Source organism: Hypanus sabinus, chromosome 10 (assembly GCF_030144855.1).
Source record: "Hypanus sabinus isolate sHypSab1 chromosome 10, sHypSab1.hap1, whole genome shotgun sequence".
Taxonomy (NCBI): Eukaryota; Metazoa; Chordata; class Chondrichthyes; order Myliobatiformes; family Dasyatidae; genus Hypanus; species Hypanus sabinus.
The window spans coordinates 78051758-78078402 of NC_082715.1; the positions used below are offsets into that span (position 1 = coordinate 78051758).

The following is a 26645-nucleotide window of genomic DNA, read 5'->3' on the forward strand; positions in this document are numbered from 1 at the left end:
TTAAATGACATGATCTTTGAACAGTTTATATCTAGGAAGGTTTTAACTATTGTATTTGATTTGCCTTGTACCTTCTTTGATTCTGCAAAAATAAATAAATATATGATGAGTGTCCAAACCACCACCTCTCCAGAAAAAATTATCTGTATTTCAGATGACATCTGTACTCTAATATCCAGTATCCTGTTTGTTGAATGCTTATGTTTTTAAGTTTACTATTTTGTTTGTCAATATATCGACTTTAAAAGAAACATGAAAGCAAGCAAAAGCAGGTGTTGCCAAGATGATGAAAAATAACAAAAATGAGCATGTGAAACAATTGTTTGAAGTTTATCAAATTTATTGTGCATTTCTTTTGCTTTATGATTCATTGCACTAAAGTTAATTGCAGTTTGTTAGGTATGATGTTCCAGTGATTTTTGAAGTGTACACCATGTTGACTGTAGCCAATAATTCAGAAAGATATGATTGATACTTAGGTGGCAAGCTTGGACCTGGAATGTGAGAATGTATTAAGAGGAGCCTTTATGTCTCTTCTGTTCAAGATTGTAGCTAATAGTCTACCTCAACATTAATTTCCTGCCTTGTTCCATCTATCTTCATTTTTCCAAGACACAAATCTGTTAAACTCAGTTTTGAAATCAATGAATGACTGAGCTTCCAGCCTTTGACAGCATGATAATGTGGTGGTTAGTGCACTCATTTTACAGCGCCAGTTCTTAGGTCAGGGTTCTGTTCCCACTGCTCCCTTGAAGAAGTTTGTACGTTTTTCCTGTGACTGTGTGGATACCGTGGTTTCCTTCCACATTCTAAAGATTTATGGTTAGGGTTAGTAAGTTGTGGGCATGCTATGTTGGCACCACAAGCATAGCCATGCTTGTGGGCTGCCCAGTATAGTCCTCACTGATTTGATTTGTTGCAAATTATGCATTTCATTGTATGTTTCAATGTAAATATCGCAAATAAAGCTAATTTTTATTCTTTTAGTGGAGAGAATTCAATAGTTTTTTTCACTCAGTGATGAATCTTCTCATTTGGATGTCTACCTGTTGAGATTATGGCTCCTAATTCCACATTCTTCATTCAGAGGAATTCCTCCACTGTGGTGTTTGTTTAGTCCTTTAAGAACTTTGATTGTTTTGCTGACATTATTTTGCATTTTAAGATACAGCCTCAATGTGCTCATTCTCTCTGCATATGAAGAGCTAACCATCCCAAGAACTGTCTGAACAATCTTTAATGTAACCCTGTCTAGCAAGTGCACCTTAAAATAAGATGATCAGAATTTTACTTGGATGTGGTCAGACCAAGGCCTTCTGGACCTGAATATTAGCTTTCATTGCCTTGTGTATAAGGTCCCTTTGTATGCCAACAATTTCCTGTTATTTTTCATATAAAAAGTATTCAACATTGCTAATTAAGAGATAGTAGTACAGCCGTTAGTACACTCAAGTGTTCGACTCGAGGTGGAGCTCCAGTAAGTTTATTTTCTAATGTTTTAATTTACTAATTGAAAAATTATTTTATAATTTTAAACCTGCTTTGCAGTCTCTAGTTATTTTTGAATGTCAGTGTCACTTAAAAATTGATTCAAGGCCTTCCTAGCATTGAAGTTCCACATCAGCTTTGCTTCCTGTTAAAAGCTGTCAGAGTTCAGGAGTTTGCTTGTTGCTGAGTTCTCACTATGTAAAGGTAAAGAAAAGATGAAGATTAGCTTTATTTGTCACATGTACATCAAAACCTACAATGAAGTGTATGGTTTGCATCATATGTATAGTGTGCTGGGGGCAACTCGCAAGAGTTACCATGGTTCTGGTGCCAACATAGCAAGACCACACATGCAGAGAGTCAGCTCATTCAGCACTGAACCTGACCCAAATAAGTGTGGATGGGTGATTTCTGAAGCAGCGCACTAATGCAGGGCTCTAAGCAAAAATATTAATGTCTTGCAGTTGTTATCTTCATCTTGGAGTAGTTGCTACATGTTTTGTACAATGCCATTTTGAGGTATTAGTTTTTGTTTTTGTATTTCAGAAAATACTACTTAGAGGAATTCTGAGCATAGTGGAAGCGAATATAAACATGGACCCAATGCAGTACCTTACTTTCCCAATAGTGTTGAACACAAATACTTTTAGTAACATTTCATCTGTTCAGAAAGCCAGCTCTACTACCAGCAGCAAGACCTCCAATCTTCTAAAGCGTGTCAAGTTCCCACAAAACAGAAGAGAGACAGAGCTTGAGAAATTATCATCACCTTGGCATGTGGCTGCACTTCACCTGCCAGTTGTTGGTCAGAACTGTTGGCCTCATATGTCAGATGGCTTTAGTGTTTCTCTGTGGTTAAAGGTGGAGGTATCCAAAGGGACAGATGGGTTAATTAAAAAAGTGAGAAAACAAAGACGAAATTGGCTGGCTACTTCCAGAGATAAGAGTACTGACGATGTTGGTAAGAATGGATTTAATATTTCATTCTTTATTTGAAAATGTATCATGAAATATTTTTTCAAAGAACTTTCTGTAAGTCATTTGGTAGTATTAGGTGCATTGTGGAAATATGTGTGCAATTTAGCTTTTTTGTTTGATTTCACTGCAAACAGTTGTTCAATTGTAATATTTTTCAGGAGATTCTGAGCAGGGCTAAGTGCAACTTGTTTACACTAGATAAAAAATAACTTTTTAATGCCATGCGAGAGACATAATGACTAATGGTAAACCAAAGCTGTAGTTGCTTTCTGTCTGGAAGATGTGAAATGCTTCATTTTGTTTTTCTTTAGCATCAAACAATTTTGAAAAGTAATGATTATATAAATTTTGACCTTTATGTTGCACCATAGGTCATTATGATGTCATAACAAAATACTTGGGAGTTTTCCACAAATTTTGGCATCACATGAGAACAAAAGATGCTTTTTGCTTTACTGTTTTTGCATGCCTACGACAGAGCCACAAGATTTCAGTTCATTAGCAGTTAACTCAGTTTTTTTAATGTTACTGTGAAAATGACAGCTGCACTGGTGACTGATACATTTAGAGCCTGATAGTTAAAACTTCTAAGGGAAGCTAGGAACAGGATGGACTCAGTGAATATTTAGGGCAACATGAAATGATTGAATATCTTGTGAATATTTGTCACGCAGCAGATATAGGGTAGATAGACTAATCCCGCATGCGTTTTCTGGATATAAATGAAATGAAATTTTAAAAATATACCGTGTAGCTTTCACAATAGTAAGTCCTTCGAACTTTGTAGTCAGTAAAATAAGTTTTCTCATTGTTGACATGCAAGTAAGAAGTTAGCAAGCTTAGATTCAGCAAGGTGTTTATACTAATTTTAATCCATTCTGTCAGCACTACCTTTGGTTCTAAGTTGTGGGATAAATTTGGTCTAGGAGATTAGAAAGAACTCTGCTTCTGACAATAAGTCATGCAGTCTTTTGCATCTTACAAGGCAGCTAGGACCTCAGCTAAACATCTCAATTGAAAGACATTGTCTTATTATTGAGTACTCCTTTAATGCAGTCAATGGGCTCATATCTTTGGGGTTGGATTTGAAGAGTATTTGAAGTTCAAAGTAAATTTATTATCAAAATACGTGTATTCTAGACCCTGAGATTCATTTTCTTGCGGCATTCACAGTAGACCAAAGAAATGCAATGTATTAAACTAGAGCAGATACTTCATGACCCATGATTCTTTCAAGGGTGGAAAAATGCTTAGGAGTGGAGGACCTTGAGTTTTCTCTGCAGTCCATAATTTGCACTGAGATCAAAATAAGATGAATCTGACAAGGTTTACAGTAGATTTTGGCTTTTACTAAATTTTACTGGTTTTTGGTGAAGATTATATCTGATTGTTCAATCATGTACTTAACAATTCTGATAATAGCTGCCTGTAATACTTTCCGTTGTACTGATAATGACATTGGAAAATGTGTCTGCTCATCCATGCTCGTGATGCCAATATAGATATCTTTTGTTTTGCAGAAGGTGGAAAATCAGCTGGGTTATATTGCAGCGGAGTTTCAGATTCTTCTGCTAAATTGATGGAAGATGGTTGTCTTCATGTGATTTCCTTAGGCTCTAAAACAACGATGCTGCAAGTTTGGGCCGATTTCAACACATATGGCTTTATATTCAGGTAGTGTGAACAGCTGAATTGATAAAGCAGCGCAGAGTGCAAATTCCTCAAATCAATAGGCTGCACTGAGGTTTTGAAGGAAAGTGTATTATTATTATTATTATAAAAATGGATATTTATGCTAACTACATAATGCTTGTTCCCAAGAATATGTGACAGTATTGGTAGTTTTAGAGAGCTTTCAGTAACAAATCATTTGAATTTTTTTGAAACTCATTCATTCCTGATCACCATGCATTTTCTTTGTGAACAATGGAAGTAACTCAATGTACAGTAAGCCACTTTGTTAGAGTGGGATGTCGATTTAAATTGTCAACCCAAAAAAGTGCATGGAAGTTTAGATAAAGTATCTAGTTAGACATCAAATATGCTGCTAATTATTTTGATTTTTTTTATTGCTACTGTGGCTTTATCTTTCTAGCAATGCTTTTTATATCTTTTGTACTTGCTGCAGAGTTGGTTTAAAAAGTCATGCACTTCTGTGCTCATTTGCTGCTGAAACCTTTGTACATTCTTTAGTTGCTTATAGATTTGACAGCAATTTGTGCATTGTAATAACCATCTCTTGTTCTGCCTATCATCAACAAGTCACTCAGTACTCTGTCCCCTATGTCCTGTTATAAGACAACTGATCACCTTGTCTTCCTCTGTTCAATGGCATACTTAAACTGTCAAATAAGCAGAGTCTCCATTTTAACATTCTTCTCTGCTTCAGTCCTACAGCTAAGAAATTTGTACTCCACCAATTCTGTTTCTAGATGATATCATAATTTAATCACTTCACAATAGATAGCTGTATATTTAACTGCTGGGGGCCCAAGATCTCGAACTCCAAACCCTAAATCTCTGTCTACACTTTTTTTTTGCTTTAAAATCTCTGTTAAACATTACTCTGGGTAACCTCCTGTAATGTCTTCTAAGATGGACGGTGTCAAATTTCATTACTGGTACCCATGTCAACCATGTGGTGATGCACACTCCTGAAACCTGTAAGCAAAATACAAGTTGATGTAGTTGTGTAGTTACTTAAGGAGTGTTGTATTTTTTATGATTCAAGGGATATTAAACTTAAGTATCTGATCTCTCAGATAAAGGAAAGCAGGGGTGGTATCCACACAATATTTAATCCTTGGTCAACATTACTAAAATGGACAATGTTATTAAAATACCTTCCATTCAGAAGCCCTGTGCAATGTTTTGTAATTTTGCAGTGACTTTTGCAATTTATCTTGTATTATAATTACTGTGTTTCAAAGCTGCTTCACTTTTTAAGTGTTCAAGGTGTTCTTAGCTTGTGATAGGCACTATATAAATATGAGATTTCTTTAATCATTATGCTAGATTTTTTGGCTTCTAAAATATTAAGTGATTTGTTTTCTTGCTGTAGAATCTGCAATGATACAAACGATGAATTAAAAACAGGTGTTCTGGCACAGGCTGAGTCACCACCAAATATTATAACTCCGGGCAAATGGCAGCACTTAGCATTGACTTATGCGCAACAGACAGAAAACAAAAAAAATATTAGTGCATTGCTTTCACTTTGGGTATCCGGGCAAAGGTATGTTTTTAAAATTTATTTAGTCTCTTAAATAATTTTAACAATTCTAATTGATACTTCAATCCAAATACAGTGGATTCCGGTTAATTGGGACTCATCAGTACCAGTACATTTTGGCTCAATTGTCAAAATGTCACCAACAATCAGTGTCAAGAATCATTCGTTTTTGAATACAAGCATATGCAGCTGATGCTGTTTTAAAAACTATTCATTGTTAGCATGGTGTAATGTCTAATGGCCACACAAGTGCACTTGACTGGCGCTAGTTAGAAACTGGCAACTAACTCCTGTCCCAAATAAGCAAAGGGAATCCCAGCTATTTTCTTGATTAGTTTTTGTTTTTTAAGAGTTATCTGAAATAAGTGGCACCCCTAATTAACCGAAATCCACTACATAACTGATATCAGGCCAGGTTATGCAGTCTACCCAGATCAATTAACTGTTTTAAGCCGTAGTCACGCCAGTGATTTTACTGCACTGCTGTTGGGTTTTAAAAAATTGTTTCTGAATATTTGTAACCAAAAACTGAATCCAGTATTCACTGCATATTGTCCTGTAGCGAGGGGCCATGATGAACAAGATGAAAAATTAGCAGGTTCATCATTTACAATGTATTAATTATGTACATTAATAAGATATGATTGCTCTGGGGCTTCAAAATTGCTGTTCCTTAGTATAATCAGTGAGTCACATTTAGGCTGGCACATTGCATTGATTCTCCACAGACTGGTTGTTTAGTCAACCTTTGTCTGTTTATGTATAGTTTTTTTTTAGAATTCTATTGCACTTTCCCTCTTAAACATCTGTAGGAATGTGAAACTCTAGGTAGCGTATACTAACATATGTCAGAATCAGATTTATTATCACTGACGTGTCTTGAAATTAGTTGTTTTGCGGCAACAATACAATGCAGTACAGTATATTTTAAAAAAAATCTTCCAAGTTGCAGTAAGGAATATAAAAAGGTAAATAATGTAAAAAAAAGAGCAAAATAGTGAGGTGATGTTCATGGACCATTCAGAAATCTGATAATGGGAGGAAGAAGTTGTTCCTGAAACATTGAGTGTGTGTCTTCAGCATCCTATACACCCTCCATGATGGGTAATGAGTAGAGGCTATGTCCTGGGAGGGTGGGGGTCTTTAGTAATGGATGCCACCTTTTGAAGATGTCTCTGATGGCAGGGAGGCTAGTGCCCATGATGGAGCTGGCTGAATTTACAACTCCGTGCAGTTTTTTCCAATCCTGTACTTTGGCGCCCCTGTACATCCTGTGATGCAACCGGTCAGAATGCTCTCCATGGTAATTGCGAAGGAATTTGCTGTCGTCTTTGATGACATACCAAATCTCCAAATGCTACTTTGACAATAATTGTATCCCTAGATAACAATTGTAGTTCTAAATAAATGTATAATAATTTTGCTTTTAACTTTCAATTTTTGGACATTCTCCTCTATTCCATTTATCAGCAGTCTTGCTCCTTCAGTCCAGAACCTCTCTAAGAAACTTTGAGCAAAGCATTACTCCAGTTTGATTCAGTGAGAGTTTGGTTGACAATATCTCTGGAAGGCTTAGCCCTCCTCTGCTAAGATTAGAGCTATCGTGATACCTACGTCTTATGGCTGAAATAAATGAGTTGTGTGTTCTGGATATTACGTTATAATCCATCACCTCATTTGTTGAAGTTAAGCAAGTTGAAATTTTCTGACATTGGTCTGAAGTTGAGCAGGTATTTGATAGGGGCCATTTAACCTCTTGACCCAGTTCTCCCATTCAGCGAGTACGTACTTGATTTGTATGTTTGCTTATCCTGTCCTGGAGCTGTATCCATCATCCTAGGCTAGCACAAATCAAGCAGTTTTCAATAAGCCTTACCCTCAACCTAACTCTTCTCTCTCTACTCCATTCTGAGCAGCTTCTTGAGGGGGACTGTTTCAGATTTCCAGTGCACCCTGTGTGAAAAATAATGGTCTAGCTCTAATGTGAAGGTTACTGTGCTATACTTCCCACGAGAGGAAATGGCTTTTATTTATCTTACCAAATCATTTAATAATCTGAAAAGCCTCTATCAGATCATCCTTCTGTAATAAAGAGAATACAAGACTAGTCCATGAAACCTGTATTGAACTGTTGGATTCAAACTACATTTATTGTTAAGGTATGTATACTATATACAACATTGAATTTCGTCTCCTTATAGCCAACCACAAAGCAAAGAAACCTAATTGAACCCATTTTAAAAAAAGACCGTCAAGTACTCAATCTGCAAAAAAAAAACTAATTATGCAAATGATAAAAAGTAAGCAAATAACATTCAGAACTAAAGTTCACGAAAGTCAGTTCATAGAGGTGAAGCCATTCACAGCCAGTCCAGGACCCCATTAGTTGCAGGCCAGAGCTTGAGTTCAGAGCAGAGATGAGCAAACCTTGTCAAGCAGCAAGCTGAACATCGGCCTGGCCCGTCCCTCACCTCTGGCCCCAGCACCCTGACCTTTTCAATCTGGTCTGATGCTTAAATTGGCCAACCTTAGCTCATTACTTGCTCTCGGAACCGAGCCCTGCCTCTTCGCTATGCTCTTATGCCTGGGCCCTACTGCCTTGATATAGCCTGACCCAACCTTTCCATTCTGTCCCGGTGCTTAAATTGGTCAAACATCAGCTTGTTCCTTGCTGCACGGCCCAGGCCCGGGCCCTGCTGCCTCAATTTAGTCTGTCCCTTTCATGCCACAGCTGCCCTGCACCTTTGACTTCAGTTCACACTGCAAAAATGCCAGATCACGCAGGCGGTTCAGAAACTTGGTTTGGAAACAGAAATTACAGGCTTTTGATTGCAGTACTCTTTTTCCAGAAAAAGTAAGTTTAAAGTAGTTAGGAGTTTTGTTTGTTGCTAGCATGGCTTTGCTGAGTCTCACCAGCGCTACATTAAACTGGAATCCTGTATCATTCTAGTGAAGCATCTACTTATTCCAGACAGATTAGTAATCCAAGCAGCACACACAAAATGTTGGAGAAACTCAACAGACCAGGTAGCATTTATGGAAAAGTGGACAGTCAACATTTTGGGCCAAGACCCTTTATCAGGACTGGAGATAAAAACATGAGTCAGAGTTAGAAGGTGGAGTGGGGAGGGGTGAAAGAAACACATGGTGATGGGTGAAACTGGGGAGGGGGTTTGAGTGAGTTAAGTAAAGAGCTGGGAGGTTGATTGGTGGAAGAGATACAGGCTGGAGCTGGGGGAATCAGGTGGAGGACAGAAGGCCATGGAAGAAAGAAAAGGGGAGGTGAAGAAGGGAAAAGGGAATGGGGAATGATGGGAGTGGGGAAACAATACCAGAAGTTTGAGAAATCGACGCTCATGCCATCAGGTTGGAGGCTCCCAGATGGCTACCTGGATGTTCCTCCCAACTTGGTCATCATGACCGTAGAGGAGGCCATGGACTGACATGTTGGAATGGGAATGGGAAGTGGAATTAAAATGAGTGGCCAATGGGAGATCCCACTTCTTCTGGCAGACGGAGTGTAGTTCCTCGGTAAAGTAATCTCCCGACCTACATCAGGTCTCACCAATATTCAGGTGCTCCCAATGTGAAGTTATTTTCTATGCCTTGGAGAAAAGTAAAGGGATTTTTGAAACATTTTGTTAATATAACTAAAAATAAGCATTTGATAGAAAAATTCTAAGTAAATTTGCTGTCAGAGTACATATGTGTCACCTTATGCTATCCTGATAGTCAATTTCTTGTGGGCATTCACAGTAAATACAAAACAACACAATAGAATCAATGAAAATACACTCAGCAAATACAAACAACAAGAAAACTTATGAGAAGTTCAAATAATAAGAATTTTTTTTTCCAAATGGTGGTGATGCATAACACAAAGAGCATAAATTTAAGGTGAGAAGCAAGAGGTTCAGAGGGGATGTGAGAAAGAGAGTTTTTTTCCATCCAGAAGGTGATTGAAATCTGGATTGCACTTCCCAAGAAGGTGGTGGAAGCTGATACTCTGAGTGAGAGCTTGAATCACCGAGGCATAGTAAGAAAGTGCTGGTAAATAGGATTAGTATAGATGGCATAGATGATGGTCAACATAGGTATTGTGACTTGGAGGACCTGCTTCTCTGCTGTATGAATCAGACCACTACGGGCAAAAGGGTTGGTATTCTGGAGATGTATTTAAGGAAAAAAAATTACATAAAAGAGCTGGAAAAGTGATGGAGAAAAGTTTGAGCAGTGAAATGTTATAATCTGATTTGTCCTGCAGTAGAGATAAATTGTGGAACATTGGGGAAGTGGTAGGAGCACTAGTACAGATGTTGGGTTACAATATTGTGTTCTCTAAACATAGAGAAAATTCAGAAATCCAAAGTGCAAAGGGATTTAGGAGTCCTTTTGCAGCATTCCCTTAAGTTTAACTTACAGGTTGACTTGGTGTGAGGAAGACAAATGTGATATTAGCATTCATTTTGAGAGGACTAGAACATAAAAGCAAGAATAGAATGCTGAAGCTTTGTAAGGCACTGGTGAAGCCTCATTTGGAGTATTGTGAGAAGTTTTGTGGCCCCTTATTAAGGAAGGATATGTTGACATTGGAGAGGGTTCAGAGGAGGTTCATGAAAATGATTCTAGGAAAGAAAGGCTTATCATTTGATGGCTCTGTGCCTGTACTCATTGGTATTTAGAAGAATGAAGGAGATCACATTGAAGCCTATGAAACGTTGAAAGGCTTGGATAGAGTGGATGTGGAGAAAATGCTTCCTATAGTGGGGAGTCAGGGACCAGAGGGCACAACCTCAGAATAAAGGGACATCTATTTGGATTGGAGATGAGGAATTTCTTCATGAATCTGTGAAAATTGTTGCCACAGGTGGTTGTAGAGGCCAGGTCACTGTGTGTATTTAAGGCAGGGGTTCGTAGATTCTGGGTGAGTCAGGGCATGAAAGGTTATGGGGCAAGTGCAGAAGAATGGGGTTGAGAGGGAAGTGGATCAGCCATGGTTAAATGGTGGAGCAGACCCAATGAGCCAATTCTACTCTTGTAGCATATGGTCTTTTGGAATTTTGAAATATGATTATGAATCAAATTAGTATTTTTTAATTGTTGTGTTGTGGGAATTGTTTGTAATACCTGTATATAACTGTATATATTACAGTTATCTAAATACTCTTTCAAATATGGTGGTGAACCACCAGCTTCAATTTTTGCAGTCCTACTGTTAAGTGTACTTCATACCATTATTGAGGGAATCCCAGAATTTAGGCCCGGCAGCAATGAATCACAGTGATGTGTAAATTGGAAGGGAATTAACTGTTGATGATAATTCTATGCACAAACTACCTCTGTCCAAGGTAATAGAGACCACAGGTAACTAATGTGTTTATAAATGATAAATGTTGTGGTCAGGCTGTACAGGTGATGGACTGAATTAAATTGCTGGATAATGGATGTAATATCAATGAGGTGGGCTGCTCGGCTCTGGATGGTGTTGAACTACAGTATTGGAGCTCCACTCATTCAGGTAGATTGAGATACTTTGTCACACTTGTGATTTCTGCCTTGTTTATAATGGAAAGGTTTTGGAATACTAAGAGGTGATTCACTAGGTGCAGGACACCCTATCGCTGACCTGCCCTAGTAGCCATAGTATTTATATGGCTATTCCAGTTGCATATCTGATTAACGTTCACCCTCAGGATAATATTTGTGAGAATTTGACAGGTAACAATTATTTGTACTGTGGGGAATACAGTGTGTGAGACTCTTACATAATTGGTAACACTTGAGCTTGAGTTGATTATCCTGGCTCAACATAGAAAGGTACTGAGCTTTCTCCTTCTTTTCCAAAGAGATTAGATTGAATAGTTTTAACTTAATTGACCAGAAGTAATTGAAAATCAAACGTTGCAGATATGGGAAATATGAATTCAAAACAGGAATTGCAGGCAGAATTCAGCGTCTTGGGCACACTTGTGTTCTGATGAAGTGTTTTTAACCCTGAAAATTAATTATGTTAATCTTTGTTGATGTTATTCAATCTGTAGATTATTTCCATAATTTTTTGTGTTTTTTATTACAGGAATATTATCTAGTTTAAGCTTCAGATGGGTGCAACATGACACTGAAAAAGGGATGAGGTGCAAGACACAGCCAGGAAACAAACACAGTACATGTTTTCTGAAACATTCAAAATATAGTAGTAGTACACAGCAAATAGTAATGGAGTTTGTTTAAGTTACTTGTTAAATTACCTTTTAAAAGTCAGGGTTCAGCATTATTGCAATTTAGACCAGTGCTTTTTACACATTATTGGCTACATCCAGTCACTCATTATTTTAAGTAGTGTGTAATACCTTAAGTGAACAGAAATCAAGTTAAATGAATAAAAACATGGCACATGGAATAGAAAAGGGAAAATTGTGTGATCACCCACATCAGTTTAAATGGTGAGAGATTAGATGGTATGATGTTCAGAGACCTAGTGCACATGTACTTACATTATTGAAACTAATTTATAGGTGGCAAAGGTGATTAAGAGAGAAGATTGAGACATTAAGGGAATCAAGGGATGTGAGAGATAACACTGGAAAATGAAGCTGCAGTCAAAGATCAACTGTGATCTTGAATAGCAAAACAAGGTTGAAGGGCTGAATGGCTTATCCCTATTTCTTATGTTGGGTTCAGTAATTAAAGTACAACATGAATCCATTCTTTCATGCTTTTAAACAAAATTTTGATAGCAATATTTTTATCTTGAAAATTGTTTACCTATTTTGAATTATAGCCTTGCAAAGAGGTTATCATTTGACTCAGTCTATACCATTATTAAACTGCCAATGGTCTGTTTAGATTTTAACAGAAGACATTTTTTGTTTTTCCAGAAAGGATGAGCTGGCCTTAGGTTATACTATTCCTCGGAAAAGCAGCCTCTCCCCTGATGGTAATAAAACTTTTGCATTGATTGGCCACTCTGCAGCCCCACAAGATTCTATTGGCTTAGCTGGAAGATGGAGTATTGGAAGCTTTCTCCTTTTTAATGGTAATGGTTTGTTGAAATTTTTAACCTTTCCTGTGTATCGTCTTTTTTCTGACTGAAGAAAGAAACCTTTTAAACAGTGTAGAACTGTTTGAGACCCAACTTGGAGCATAAGAACAATACATTCTTACATTAAGGGATTAATTGTTGTTTTCAGTTTTCTGGTCCTGTACTATTTGAGAGGGCTGCTGGAAGATTGAGGGATACTTCAGCATAATCTGAAAAAAATAAAAGATTAAAGATCAGCTTTATTTGTCACGTGTACATTGAAACATACAGTGAAATGCATCATTTGTGTCGACAACCAATGCAATCTGAGGACGTGCTGGGGGCACTTCCAGCACCAAAATAGCATGCCCACAACTTGTAATATGTACATCTTTGGAACATGGGAGAAAATGGTGCACCAGGAGGAAACCCATATGATCGTGGAAAGAATATACAAATTCCTGACACAGTGGTAGGAATTGAACACTAATCACTGACACTGTAAAACATTGTGCTAACCATTACTTGACCATGCCATACCGTGTCATTGTATCCAGTTTGGAATCCTAGGGCATACTTATCATTATGTGCTGTGTCCCAGGATATAATATATTATTAATTAAAAATCTTTGTAAATTCTCACTGTGCCCTCAATAATAATAGTACATAAGTCATTGCAGCATTCAATAATACAGCATTCATGTAAATATGCTTCTTTATGTTAAGACAGGAGCAAGAATGATCACTTTTGAACATGCCAATTGAAAATATTTCTCTTTTAATGTAGGTGCTAGAATAGGGCTGGAAGAAGCATATTATTTGTATGTTTGTGGACCAGACTTCACCTCTATTATGCCTTGTAAATATGGTAAAATTCAAGCAAATTACTCTAAGTATGTTACTCTGGAAATTCTACAGTGTGATCAAATTAAAGAGCTTCTCATGAAAAACAAGGAAGTGAATACTGGCCCTCTGGTGGTGAGTAGAATTAACAAATACCTGACTTGGTTAAATTCTCTGTCAAGTGAAATGCTAAAAATACTGTATAGTTACAATATGACTAGGGGGAAATGAGCATTTTGGTTGCATACAGCACTGCCTGAATTGGTGCTGGAGGAAAAATTAATAAAATCTCTCAAAAGCAGTTGGATAAACATTTAAAAAGTACATCTTTGAATGCCTGTGTGTAAAGAGCAGGGGAATGGGAGTGGTGCTTCTTTAAAGCACCAGCATGTCATCAATTTATGCAGTTCGGAGTTCTGTAACATAGAGCAAAGGAAAACCTTTACAAGTATTGCAGCTTCTTTTTTGCAGGATAGCCTCGCGATTGTTTACAATCCACAGTATCCTGCTCAGTATACCATTTATGACCCAGTTATTCGACTCAAAGGACAAACAAGAACAGTATCACCACAAAGGCCTTTCAGTTTGAAGGATGTCCAGAACAATACTTTGGAGCCCCAGAAACTAAAGTCTCTGCAACCTTTGGAACATCAGGAGATGCAGCGTATCCTCCACAAAATTGGAGGAACTGGTGCATTCATCTTTCTCTTTGCTAGGGTAAGAGATATTACTCATGATTGACTGAGTACTGCCATCAAATTAATTGCAAAAGTGGTTAACAGTGCAGTTATTTTTTACATTTTGTAGTGGGGAAATTTGGCAATTTTTTTGTCTGTGCAGACTTAATTTCAGATGGGATTTTAGCAGTCAGGGAAATGAATATAGGTAGGTTACAGTATAGCATAACTGTCTTGACTGGAAGATGTAATCAGTCAGAATGTTACAGTAAATGAAAATTTAATAAAAAAGCTACAGATACTAAAATCCTAAAATACAGAACTCGTACAGCTTTTTAGTATTTTAATGTACTCTTCCCTGATGTTGAGTGAGTACAGTGTTTGCTTGCCTGCTCAAATAGTGTAATAATGATGACCAAGTTTTGATTATTGAATCTTGTAGTATAAAGGGGAATATTTGACTTCGTTCAGTTCACTTTCATCTCATAGCCCTGAGGAAGAAAGTTGGAATGTTGTGTATCTATTTTCAGTCAAGAAAAACCTTTCCCTCGTGCATTGAATTTCATGACCTGGGGGAAAACATCAGTGGGACTGTTAAAGCTGGCTTCTGGAAGACATATAAGCTCAGAGGGTTATGTGCAGTTGTAGCTAATATGATTAGTTGAACCTTTAAAGCTAGCATAAATACCACCAAAAGACTAAATAAATCAGGCATGCAAGGTATCGAATATTGTGATCACCAAACAAGAAACAGCCCATCCCAGTGCAGTTCAAATCATAATTGGAGACGTCCAGCTATGCTTGTTTGAAGAAATCTCTGCCCATTTATCACGAGCATATAACCTGCAGCATCGGGGTCCCAATACACTAGACCACTGTTATTCTATGACAGGAAATGCCTACTGTTCCATGCTTAGATTACATTTCAGAATTTCTGATCACTTGGCTGTCCCTCTACCTGCTTATAGGCAGAGGCTAAAGAGCAAAGCTCCAGAGATGCGGATAACAAAGAGGTGATTACGGGGGGCAGGGGAGTGACTATGGGATTACTTCAAGTTGGTGGACTGGGCCGTATTTAACAACTCATCAGAAGATCTGAATCAGTACATCACGGTTGTCACAGACTTCATAACAACAGTCATAGATGAATGTCTCTCCACAAAGTCATTCAGAGCCTTTCCCAACCAGAAGCCTTGGATGAACCATGCAGGTCTGACAACCAGGTAAGACAGGAGGTCTAAGTGTGATCTCCAGAAAGCCATTTCATGGGTGAAATGACAATTCCAGTCCAAACCTGAATCACTGAGGAATTGTCAACAGCTGTGGCAGGACTTGAACGTTATTAACTCTTGCAAAGTGACACGAACTGACATGGCTCGCTTTGACAGTCAAAGCATGAAGGCACCTTCGTGGATTTCCATAGCCCCTGATGACTCTGTGATTTCGATCTGAAACCAACCTGAGAGTATCCTTCAGGAGGGTGAACCCATGGAAAGCATCCAGCCCAGATGGGGTATCTGGCCAAGTACTAAAGACCTGTGCTGATTAATTGGCTGGAATGTTCACCGCTATCTTTAACCTCTCGCCATTGAGCATGTCTACATGGAGCACTGTCACAGGAAAACAACATCTATCATCAAGGATCCTTACCACCCAGGCCACAATCTCTTCTGACTACTACCATCAGGAAGAAGATACAGGAACCTCAGGACCCACACCACCATGTTTAGGAACAGTTATTACCCCTCAACCATCAGGCTTTTGAACAAGAGGGGATAACTTCACATTCCCCATCAGTGAACTATTCCCACAACCTATGGACTCGTTTTCAAGGACTCCATCTTATGTTTTTGATATTTGTTGCTTATTTATTTATTTTTTTTTGCATTTGCAGTTTGTTGTCTTTTGTATATAGGTTGTTTGCCCTCTTTGGTGCAGTCTGTCATTGATTCTATTATGTTTCTTGGATTTGCCGAGTATGGTCACAAGAAACAAATCTCAGAGTTGTGTGTAGTGATATATATGTACTTAGATAATAAATTTACTTTGAACTGAAATATTACTTTTATGATCGATTGTAGAACTGTGAAATGATGGGATTTGTTGACAATTCCTGAACATTGCCCTTTTTCCAACTGTACAGATAATTGGTAAATATTTATTACTTAAAATATAATTATTTCCAGGTCCCATATGCTTTATTGGTTTTCAATAACATCACAGGATGTACTAAGTTTAGACTGGCTTTTCACTGTTTGGGATCTAGCCACAATCTAGCCAATGCAAATTTTCAGAGTGGTGGCGGCAGCTGGGTTCATTTATGGGCTTTAAGTATTTTCAGCACATTTCTCAATGACAAGGGATGACGATTAGCACTCCTGACATTTGATTTTGTTTGACCTGCTGTGGCTATTTGCTTGATGATATTTAGTTATTTGGGAGGGAAATCTCACATTTTCTTTTACCAGTAAGCAATAAAGAAATATCTGTTGCATTTTTATTTGATTGATAGAGAAACACTTGTATCTTCTTTCTAGTCTGTAGAGATGAGTGATGATGAAGAAACACAAGCTCTGGCACTGAATGTTATACTTACTTTGACAAAGTACAACCAGCAGAGAATCCAGGAAATGGAAAGTTGTCACGGCTATACTATGATTCACCAAGTTCTCATCAAAATGAAATGTATTGTGGGCTTTCACATCTTAAAGGTATGAAGTATTCGCTACATATATCCTTGTTGCAGTGACCCCCATGATTAGTTCAATCTTAATTTCAATGAAGTTCATTTTTCATTCAGCCATACACTATACACATGAATAAAGCGAAATGAAACTCTATTCCTCTGGCGCTAAGGTGTAAAATGCAGAATCAGCAGTCACACCCAGCACACAATGCACATATAATAGCAGGAAAGCATGCAGTTACAAAAAATAATAATATAAAAAAAACATGTTTCTGCAGAACAAGCCCATAGCAGCTCCTCATATAATTCAGCCACGGATGAACTAAATCCAGTTTGACTCCCATCAAGTGAACATTGCAGGGCAGTATTGACAGGAGGAGCCAGCACAGAATCAAGTGGCACACAGCCAGCACCAGTGTTTGTTTCCTTGGTGGCTGCGACGGTCAACCCTGAGGCATGAATGAGGCCACACAGCTCCTCCACCATCTGTCTCGCCAGTGAACTAGTGATTGGACTCGTAGTATTGTACATTACCAATGTGCAACAGGGCTTTGTGACCACAACAAAATGTCCAAGACAATCACCCACACGGTCCGTTACATTGCGCGCAGTCTTGTGCCTTCTTCCCTGTGTGGCTGAAGCAGGCTGCAACATGGAATTCAGCTCCGTCGCCATCCAGCAACTCACTAGTGAGGTAGACCTGCAGTACTTGATGTACTGCATAACCAGCAGTGTCTTGCAATCATGAAAAAGGCATAAAAAACAATCATACTTTTGGCTGGACCCTGAGTGGCCTCTGCATTTGAGCGTGCCGTCATTTTACCGGAATGTTATTAAGTATCTGAGTAACACATAAAATGCTGAAGCAACTCAGCAGGTCAGGGAGAACCAATGGAGAGGAATAAAGAGTCAACATTTTGGGCTGAGACCCTTCCTCAGGAAACCTTCATTTCCACTATCTTTTGAACTCATTCCCCCTTCTTATGAAAGCCAGCATACCATATGCCTTCTTATACATTTCATCCAGTATTTTGAGAGTGTTGCTCTTGATTTCCAGCATCTGCATGATTTCTTGTGTTTCTAAATATTTGACCTAGTCAGAATCAGAATCAGGTTTATTATCACCAGCATGTGATGTGAATTTTTTAGAATGTACAGTGTATCATTTCAACACAGTATGGGCCCTTCAATGTATGATGTTATGCCAACTTATAATCATACTCCATGTTCTGTCTAAACCTTCCTGCTACACAGCCAATAATCCTCCATTTTCCTAATATCTGAGTGCATATCCAAGATTCTTTTAAATGTCCCTATCAGCCTCTACCACCATCATGGGCAGAATGTTCCAGGTATCCACAATTCTTTAAAAAAAAATACCTGCCTCTGTTATCTTGCCTAACTTTCCTCCATTCACCTCCAACAAATGTCCTTTGGTATTGCCCACCACTAACTGGGGAAAAAGGTGCTGGCTGTCTATTCTATCTATACCCTTCATAAACTTATATAAGTTGTTTCTCATCATCCATTGCAAAGAGAAAAACCCTTGCTTGCACAACCTTTCCTCATCAAACATGTTTTCTAATCCAGGCAGCATCCTGGTAAATCTCCTGTGTACCACCTTTAAATCTTCTACATCCGTCTTATAATGATGAGACCAGCTCTGAGTCCAGCAATAGTAAAGGAGCTGCAACATTACCTTGTGGCTCTGGAACTCATTTCCCCTACTAATGAAAGTCAATACACCATATGCCTTCTTAACTATCCTATCAACATGATGTAGGGCTGTAAAGCACGGTTATCTAGGTGTATATATTTTTGATGACATCTTTTGAATATAGACAATAGGTGCAGAAGTAGGCCATTCGGCCCCTCGAGTCCGCACCGCCATTCTGAGATCATGGCTGATCATTCACTATCAATACCCAGTCCCTGCCTTGTCCCCATATCCCTTGATTCCCCTATCCATCAGATATCTATTTAGCTCCTTCTTGAAAGCATCCAGAGAATTGGCCTCCTCCGTCTTCCGAGGTAGTGCATTCCACACCTGCACAACTCTCTGGGAGAAGAAGCTCTTCCTCAACTCTGTTTTAAATAACTGACCTCTTATTCTCAATCTATGCCCTCAGGTACTGGACTCTCCCAACATCTGGAACATATTTCCTGCCTCAATCCTATCAAATCCTTTAACGTTTCAATCAGATCCCCTCTCAATCTCCTCAATTCCAGCGTGTACAAGCCCAATCTCTCCAATCTCTCTGCATAAGACAGCCCTGCCATCCCAGGAATCAACCTAGTGAATCTACGCTGCACTTCCTCAACTGCCAGAATGTCCTTCCTTAAACCTGGAGACCAAAACTGTACACAATATTCCAGGTGTGGTCTCACCAGGGCCCTGTACAAATGCAAAAGGACATCCTTGCTCTTGTATTCAATTCCCCTTGTAACAAAGGCCAACATTCCATTTGCCCTCTTCACTGCCTGTTGCACTTGCTCATTCACCTTCATTGACTGGTGAACTAGGACTCCTAGGTCTCTTTGCATTTCTCCCTTACCTAACTCTACACCGTTCAGACAATACTCTGCCCTCTTGTTCCTGCTTCCAAAGTGGATAACTTCACATTTATTCACATTGAATGACATCTGCCAAGTATCTGCCCACTCACCCAGCCTATCCAAGTCTCCCTGTATTCTCCTAACGTCCTCTTCGCATGTCACACTGCCACCCAGTTTAGTATCGTCAGCAAACTTGCTGATATAGTTTTCAATGCCCTCATCTAAATCATTGACATAAATTGTAAAGAACTGTGGTCCCAATACAGAGCCCTGTGGTACCCCACTAGTCACCTCCAGCCAGTCCGAGAAACACCCATTCACTGCTACCCTTTGCTTTCTATCTGCCAACCAGTTTTCTATCCATGTTGAAACCCTGCCCCCAATGCCATGAGCTCTGATTTTACTCACCAATCTCCTATGTGGCACCTTATCAAATGCCTTCTGAAAATCTAGGTATACAACATCCACTGGCTTACCCTCATCTAACATCCTTGTTACACCCTCAAAAAACTCCAACAGATTAGTCAAGCATGATTTGCCCTTGGTAAATCCATGCTGGCTCAGTCTAATCCTATTTCTGCCATCTAGATGTGCCACTATTTCGTCCTTAATAAAGGACTCAAGCATCTTCCCCACGACTTGACGTTAGGCTAACAGGGCGACAGTTCTCCGTTTTCTCCTTCCCTCCCTTCTTGAAAAGTGGGATAACATTAGCCACTCTCCAACCTTCAGGAACTGATCCTGAATCTAAGGAACATTGGAAAATGATTACCAATGCATCCGCAATTTCCTGAGCCACCTCTTTTAGAACCCTCGGATGCAGACCATCTGGACCCGGGGATTTATTAGCCTTCAGTCTTACCAGTCTACTCATCACAGTTTCTTTCCTAATGTCAATCTGTCTCAATTCCTCTGATATCTTATGACCCTGGCCCATCCATACATCTGGGAGATTGCTTGTGTCCTCCCTGGTGAAGACAGATCTAAAGTACGCATTAAATTCTGTTGCCATTTCCCTGTTTCCCATAACAATTTCTCCCAATTCATTCTTCAGGGGGCCAACATTGTTCTTAACTATCTTCTTTCTCTTCACATAGCTAAAAATGCTTTTGCTATCCCCTTTTATATTCCTGGCTAGACTGAGCTCATACCTGATTTTTTCTCTCCGTATTGCTTTTTTAGTTAAGATCTATCTGCTGCTCCTTAAAACTTTCCCAATCATCTGTATTCCCACTCATCTTAGCCCTGTCATACTTCTTTTTCTTTAATGCTATACAATCTCTGACTTCCTTTGTCAACCACTGTGGCCCCTTCCCCCTCTTTGAATCCTTCCTTCTCATTGGAATGAACTGCTTTTGCATCTTTTGTATTATGCCCAAGAATATCTGCCACTGCTGATCCACTGTCTTTCCTGCCAGGGCATCCGCCCATTTAACTTTGGCCAGCTCTTCCCTCATGGCTCTGTAGTCTCCTTTATTTAATTGCAACACTGACACCTCTGATCTGCCCTTATCCCTCTCAAATTGTAGATAAAAACTTATCATGTTATGATCACTACTTCCTAATGGCTCCTTTACTTCAAGATCACTTATCAATTCCTGTTCATTACACATCACCAAGTCCAAAATAGCCTCGTTCCTGGTTGGCTCAAGCACAAGCTGTTCCAAAAATACATCCCTTAGACACTCCACAAACTCCCTATCCTTGGGTCCAGCACCTACCTGATTCTCCCAGTTCACCTGCATGTTGAAATCTCCCATAACGACTACATTACCTTTAGCACATGCCAATGTTAACTCCCTAATCAACTTGTACCCAATATCCATGCTACTGTTTGGGGGCCTGTACACAACACCCATTCGGGTCTTTTTACCCTTGCTGTTCCTCAGCTCAATCCACACAGACTCTACTTCCCCTGTTCCCAAGTCACCTCTTGCTAAGGACTGAATCTCATTCCTTACCAACAGGGCCACCCCACCCCCTCTTCCCATATTTCTGTCTCTACGATAGCACGTATACCCTGGTACACTCAATTCCCAGGCCTGATCCCCTTGCAGCCATGTCTCCGTTATCCCAACAACATCGTAGTTCCCCATTTTCATCTGAGCTTCAAGCTCATCTGCCTTATTTCTGACACTACGTGCATTCAAGTATAGAATTCTTAGCCCATTCCTCTTCTCTTTGCTTAAAAGACTGTCTACTGTACCTAACCCAGCTCCTTGAACTTCCATTGGGCTAATTGCACGATGAATTTTGATGACCTTCTCAAGATTACCCAAACCTTCTACACATTTAATCCCATGCTCCTTCTGACCAACCCTCTGGATCTGGATCCCTGCCCCCTGCACATCTAGTTTAACCCCCCCCCCCCCCCCCCGAGCAGCACTGGCAAACGCTCCTGCAAGAATGCTAGTACCCCTCCGGTTCAGATGTAGACCATCCCTTCGAAACAGATCCCAATGTCCCTGGAACAAAGACCAATTATCCAAAAACCTGAACCCTTCCTTCCTGCACCATGCTCTCAGCCTCGTATTAATGTGCATAATCATTCTATTCTTCGCCTCACTCGCACGTGGCATAGGTAGCAATCCCGAGATTGTCACCCTGGAGGTCCTGCCTTTCAGCTTCACTCTTAACTCCCTGAACTCTCTAAGCAGGACCCCCTCACTCACCTTACCTACATCGTTGGTCCCTACATGGACCACTACATCTGGGTTCATGCCCTCGTTCTCAAGAATAGCCTACACCCGATCTGAGATGTCCCGGACCCTGGCACCAGGGAGGCAACATACCATCCGAGACTCCTGATCTGCCCCACAAAATCTCCTATCTGCCCCCCTAACTATAGAATCCCCTAAAACTATCGCTCTCTTCTCTTCCCTCCTCCCCTTTCTAGTTGAGGGTTCAACCTCTGTGCCAGAGGCAGGAACACTGCAACTCATTCCTGGTAGGTCATCCCCATCAACAGTATCCAGTACGGTATACTTATTGTTAATGGGAATGGCCGCAGGGGTGCTCAGCGCTCTCTGCCTGCTCCCCCTGCCTCTCTGGACCGTCACCCATCTGCTTAAATCTTGGTTCTTTGGTGTGACTACCTCCTGATAACTCCTATCTATCTCTGCCTCTGCCTCCCGAATGATGCGTAGTTCATCCAGCTCCAGCTCCAACTCCCTAACTCGGGCTGATAGGAGCTGCAGCTGGACGCACCTCTTGCAGGTGTGGTCATCAGGGACAACTGTGTTGACCCTGACTTCCCACATACTGCATACGGAGCACACCACTGCTCTGACTGTCTCCCCCATACCTGAACTGAATTAATAGAATGTCTAAAAAGCACCTAGCGACCTTACCTTCTTCCCCTCAGTGTGCAATCACACAGCCTTACCGAAGTCCCCTTACGCCGAAGCCCACTTAGCCAAAGCCCAGGGCTCTGCTTCCACGGACTCTGCTGCCTGCTCTGACAAGAAGTCCTGCCTTTTAAAGTGTGCGCTCGACGCTGACGTCACTTGCGCCTGCGCAGTTCCCCCTCCTCCACAGGTATTGACCAGGTAGGCTTAAATCCTACCTACACGGTCGAATTCTCTGAGCTCCCAGCTGAATCACAAGCTGTAACTTGCTCCCGATTCATATTACAGCAAACATTTAATTTTCTATGTTCTTGGTTATGATCGTGTACAGACCATTCAAGGTGGAATTAGAAAGTATATATATCTTTCAGACTTTACTTGATGGATGTTGCAGTGCTCCAGTACTTAACTTTAATGAGTCCACATGTCAATTTGAGATTGATACTGAAACAGCTGCAGTGATCCAGGATGTGAAGATCTTGTCAGAATTGTTACTGGACTGGAAGATCTGGTCTAAAGCACAGGTTTGATTGACTTTCTAATTTTATTTTTACACTTGTTCCTGTCGCTATATATTCTAAATTGGAAGAAATATTTCAGTTTGCATGGACCAATAATTATAAGATGTTATATGCAGTCCTGATAAATTTTTCTCTTGGAGACTCTAATAAGAAAGAAAATAATTACAATCTGGGCACATCTACAACAGTTATCTAGTGATAAGACTTGAATGATTATTTCATTAAATGAAATGTTTATTGTGTAATCACAGTTTCCCTTTCAGTAGTCCACGTGAGATTGATGGTCTGATGCTTCTGTTGGTCAGTGATACTAAGGTGCTGGTTATCTTCCCCCCCCCCCCCCCCCACCCCTTCACCATTCCCCATTACCTTTTTCCTCTCTCATGTTGTATCCTTACCTGCCTATCATCTCCCTCTGGTACTCTTTCCTCTTTTCCTTCTTCCATGAGCTTCTGTCCTCTCCTATCAGATCTTCTTTCTCCAGCCCTGTATCTCTTTCACCAATCAACTTCCAGCTTTTTACTTCACCTTTCCCCCTCCCCCACTTTCTAACTCTGACTCCTCATTTTTTTCCTCTCCTGATGAAGGATCTCAGGCCAAAACTTTGACTATGCTCTTTTCCATAGATGCTGCCTGGCCTGCTGAGTTCCTCCAGCATTTTGTGTGTGTTGCTTGGATTTCCAGCATCTGTAAATTTTCTCTTGTTTGTGCTAGTTATTTTTTCTACACTGTTCAGTATACATTGTTCTTTATTGGTCTGTTTTCAACTCCTTAATCAAGAACTTAGAATTTTGTCCTTATTTGGACATTTTATTGTGTTTATTCTCACTAGCAATATGTGAATATAGCTTTGTATATTCTTGGATCTTTTGTACTTCAGTATTTGTGGCTTTTTAAATTACTGTCATACTCATTGTTTTGTCCTTTGGATTATTTCTGGACAAACATTTGATGACTTTTCCCATAATTTTAATCATGTTTGTCATCACCTTAATTGGAAGATGCTAAATTTCACCTGCCCAATTTCCTTTCTTTCTAAATCTTTTTATTAATATTAGTAATATGGACAGAATACAGATGATATATTGATAAAGAAATTACCAACATACACATTCCATTACATATGAAAAAAAACATACATAGTAGTTACAATATAAATGAGTTTACCAAGACATAAGCCATAAGATATATATATGGACATAGTAAATCTAAATATTTCATAATGTATAATATAAAAAAACAGAAAAAAGAAAGAAAAAAAAACAAAAAAAATTTATATAATGCAAAACTAACTAATCTAATCTAATAACTATAACTAATAAGTAATATAAAAGAAAAAAAACAAACAAAAGAGAAGGAAAAAAATGGGGAAAAAAAATTGCGTCTTTAACTCACATGTTTTGGTCGTGTTCATTTTTGGAGAAATATTGGAAAGATATTTTTGATATTATTTCTGCTGTTTTGAATATTGATTTACAACCTCATCCTATTACCGCAATTTTTGGTTTACCAGTGTTAGATTCACAGCATTTATCTTCTTCAGCCCGTCGAATGATTGCATTTCTAAGTCTGATGGCTAGAAGATCTATATTGTTGAATTGGAAAGAAATTGATCCTCCCACTGTATTTAATTGGTTCTCTCAAACTATGTTATGTTTAAATTTAGAAAAAATTAGAAGTGGTACTTTTGAGACCTATTAAATTTGAAAAGTTATGGAGACCATTTATTCAACATTTTCATATGATGTAATATGACCCTGTGCCAAGTACATTTGATTTCCCAGCTTTTAGCTTATGTATTTTGAGGGGACCGGAAGTGACGGCATTGATGAATACTTATTTTTGTGAGATATTATAAACAGCCCAATTTCCATAGATGTTATTGCTTAACTTTCATTGTCCAGTTTCTTATACTGTCATGAAGCTGTTGTTATATTTTTGTCCATGTACAATTAAATCAAGTAGAATAGAGCCAGTGTTATTCACTTTGTATGGATGGCACAGCAATGCAATTACCAATAGCTGTGTGTACTTATTCTAAAAATAGAATGGTGTCTGGGAAACACTGATGGCAGCTCTCGAAGTGCTCATTAGAGTCAATCATCCCAAACAGATGTTCAATATCAAGCAACTTCTAAAGGCTCAAGTGGTTTATCGCTTCCTCTTGACTTGCCAGGTTCTTCAGGTATGAATTGCTTTGTAATCCAAGCTTCACACCAGTCCTTTTCTCTATCATTTTCCTGCGTCTTGCTGGAGTGCAGTTTCATGGGTTCTGTATCCTTTCTAGCACTTCAACCAACTAGGCATTTTTCACATGATCCTTTATAATTTTGAAATTCTACGTGGCTGAAGCTCTGCACTCTGGTAACATCCATCCATCCATCTATCCATGTGAATTTTCATTAGGACAACAATGAATAATGCAATATCCAGCATTTTATCTTTTTCCAACTAGTGATCAAATTGATAGCTCAGGAGTGACCAACCTTTTACATTCCATGTATCAGTTTTTTCACACACGATTTCAGATGTGCCATACAACTCTTGTACCCCCCTTCAATTCTTGTAAAAATATGTTACTATAACATGCTTAACATTTCTACATGATATATTGATTTAATATAAAAACAAGATAAACATTACTTACCTTAATGAGACTTTTAATAAATATATTTTGTCGTGTTTTGATTTCTTCCTTTTTCTTAATCACGTATTCCTTCCGTAACTCAGACCCAAGCACTAGCTTCAGTCTTCCTTCTATTTCAGTCTGATGTTGTGTTTTATAGTGTCTATTAAGATCATGTCTTCTATTATGTGAAAAAGTATTTTCACAAACAATGCACAATGGTTTTCCTGACAGACCCGCTATAAATAAGAGCACTTTTTCCCACTGTTCATTGAATTCATGCTTACTATCACTTTCTGCTTTCCTTTTGCTCATTTTCTTTTGCACTGTGATGGGTAGCTGAATGTAAAAACAAGGCTTAATTTTCAAAAAAGTACAAAACTGCAAATATTCACAAAGGACGAACAAAGCACAACTCCACAGTGCACAAGTGTCAATTGTAAACTGACTGGCAAAAACCTGTGATGCACCACTGGTGCAGATACCTGGCGCCTCAGGATCAAACAAGTATTGAACAGTCATGGAACGACTGCAGAACAAAAGTCCTTCTTTCCTAGTTTGACTCATTGAACATTTTTTTAAAATTGAAAACAGATTAATGTGAAAGAAGATGACATTCGCCAGATGTGCACAAAATACAAAAATCGCAAAAAATAATTGCTAAGTTTTA

General features: G+C 39.1%; 1 protein-coding gene across 2 annotated transcripts in view; it reads left to right on the forward strand.

Annotated features, from left to right (window-relative positions):
• lyst (lysosomal trafficking regulator) overlaps window positions 1–26645 on the forward strand; it is a 277149-nt gene that overhangs the window by 142159 nt on the left and 108345 nt on the right. For both annotated transcript variants that reach the window (XM_059982158.1, XM_059982159.1), the window contains exons 12-20: window positions 2035–2449; window positions 3987–4140; window positions 5528–5701; window positions 12577–12734; window positions 13507–13697; window positions 14034–14279; window positions 16777–16950; window positions 23200–23352; window positions 25397–25534. In XM_059982158.1, coding sequence (XP_059838141.1) covers window positions 2035–2449; window positions 3987–4140; window positions 5528–5701; window positions 12577–12734; window positions 13507–13697; window positions 14034–14279; window positions 16777–16950; window positions 23200–23352; window positions 25397–25534 — 1803 coding nt within the window. The remainder of the gene's footprint in view (window positions 1–2034; window positions 2450–3986; window positions 4141–5527; window positions 5702–12576; window positions 12735–13506; window positions 13698–14033; window positions 14280–16776; window positions 16951–23199; window positions 23353–25396; window positions 25535–26645) is intronic.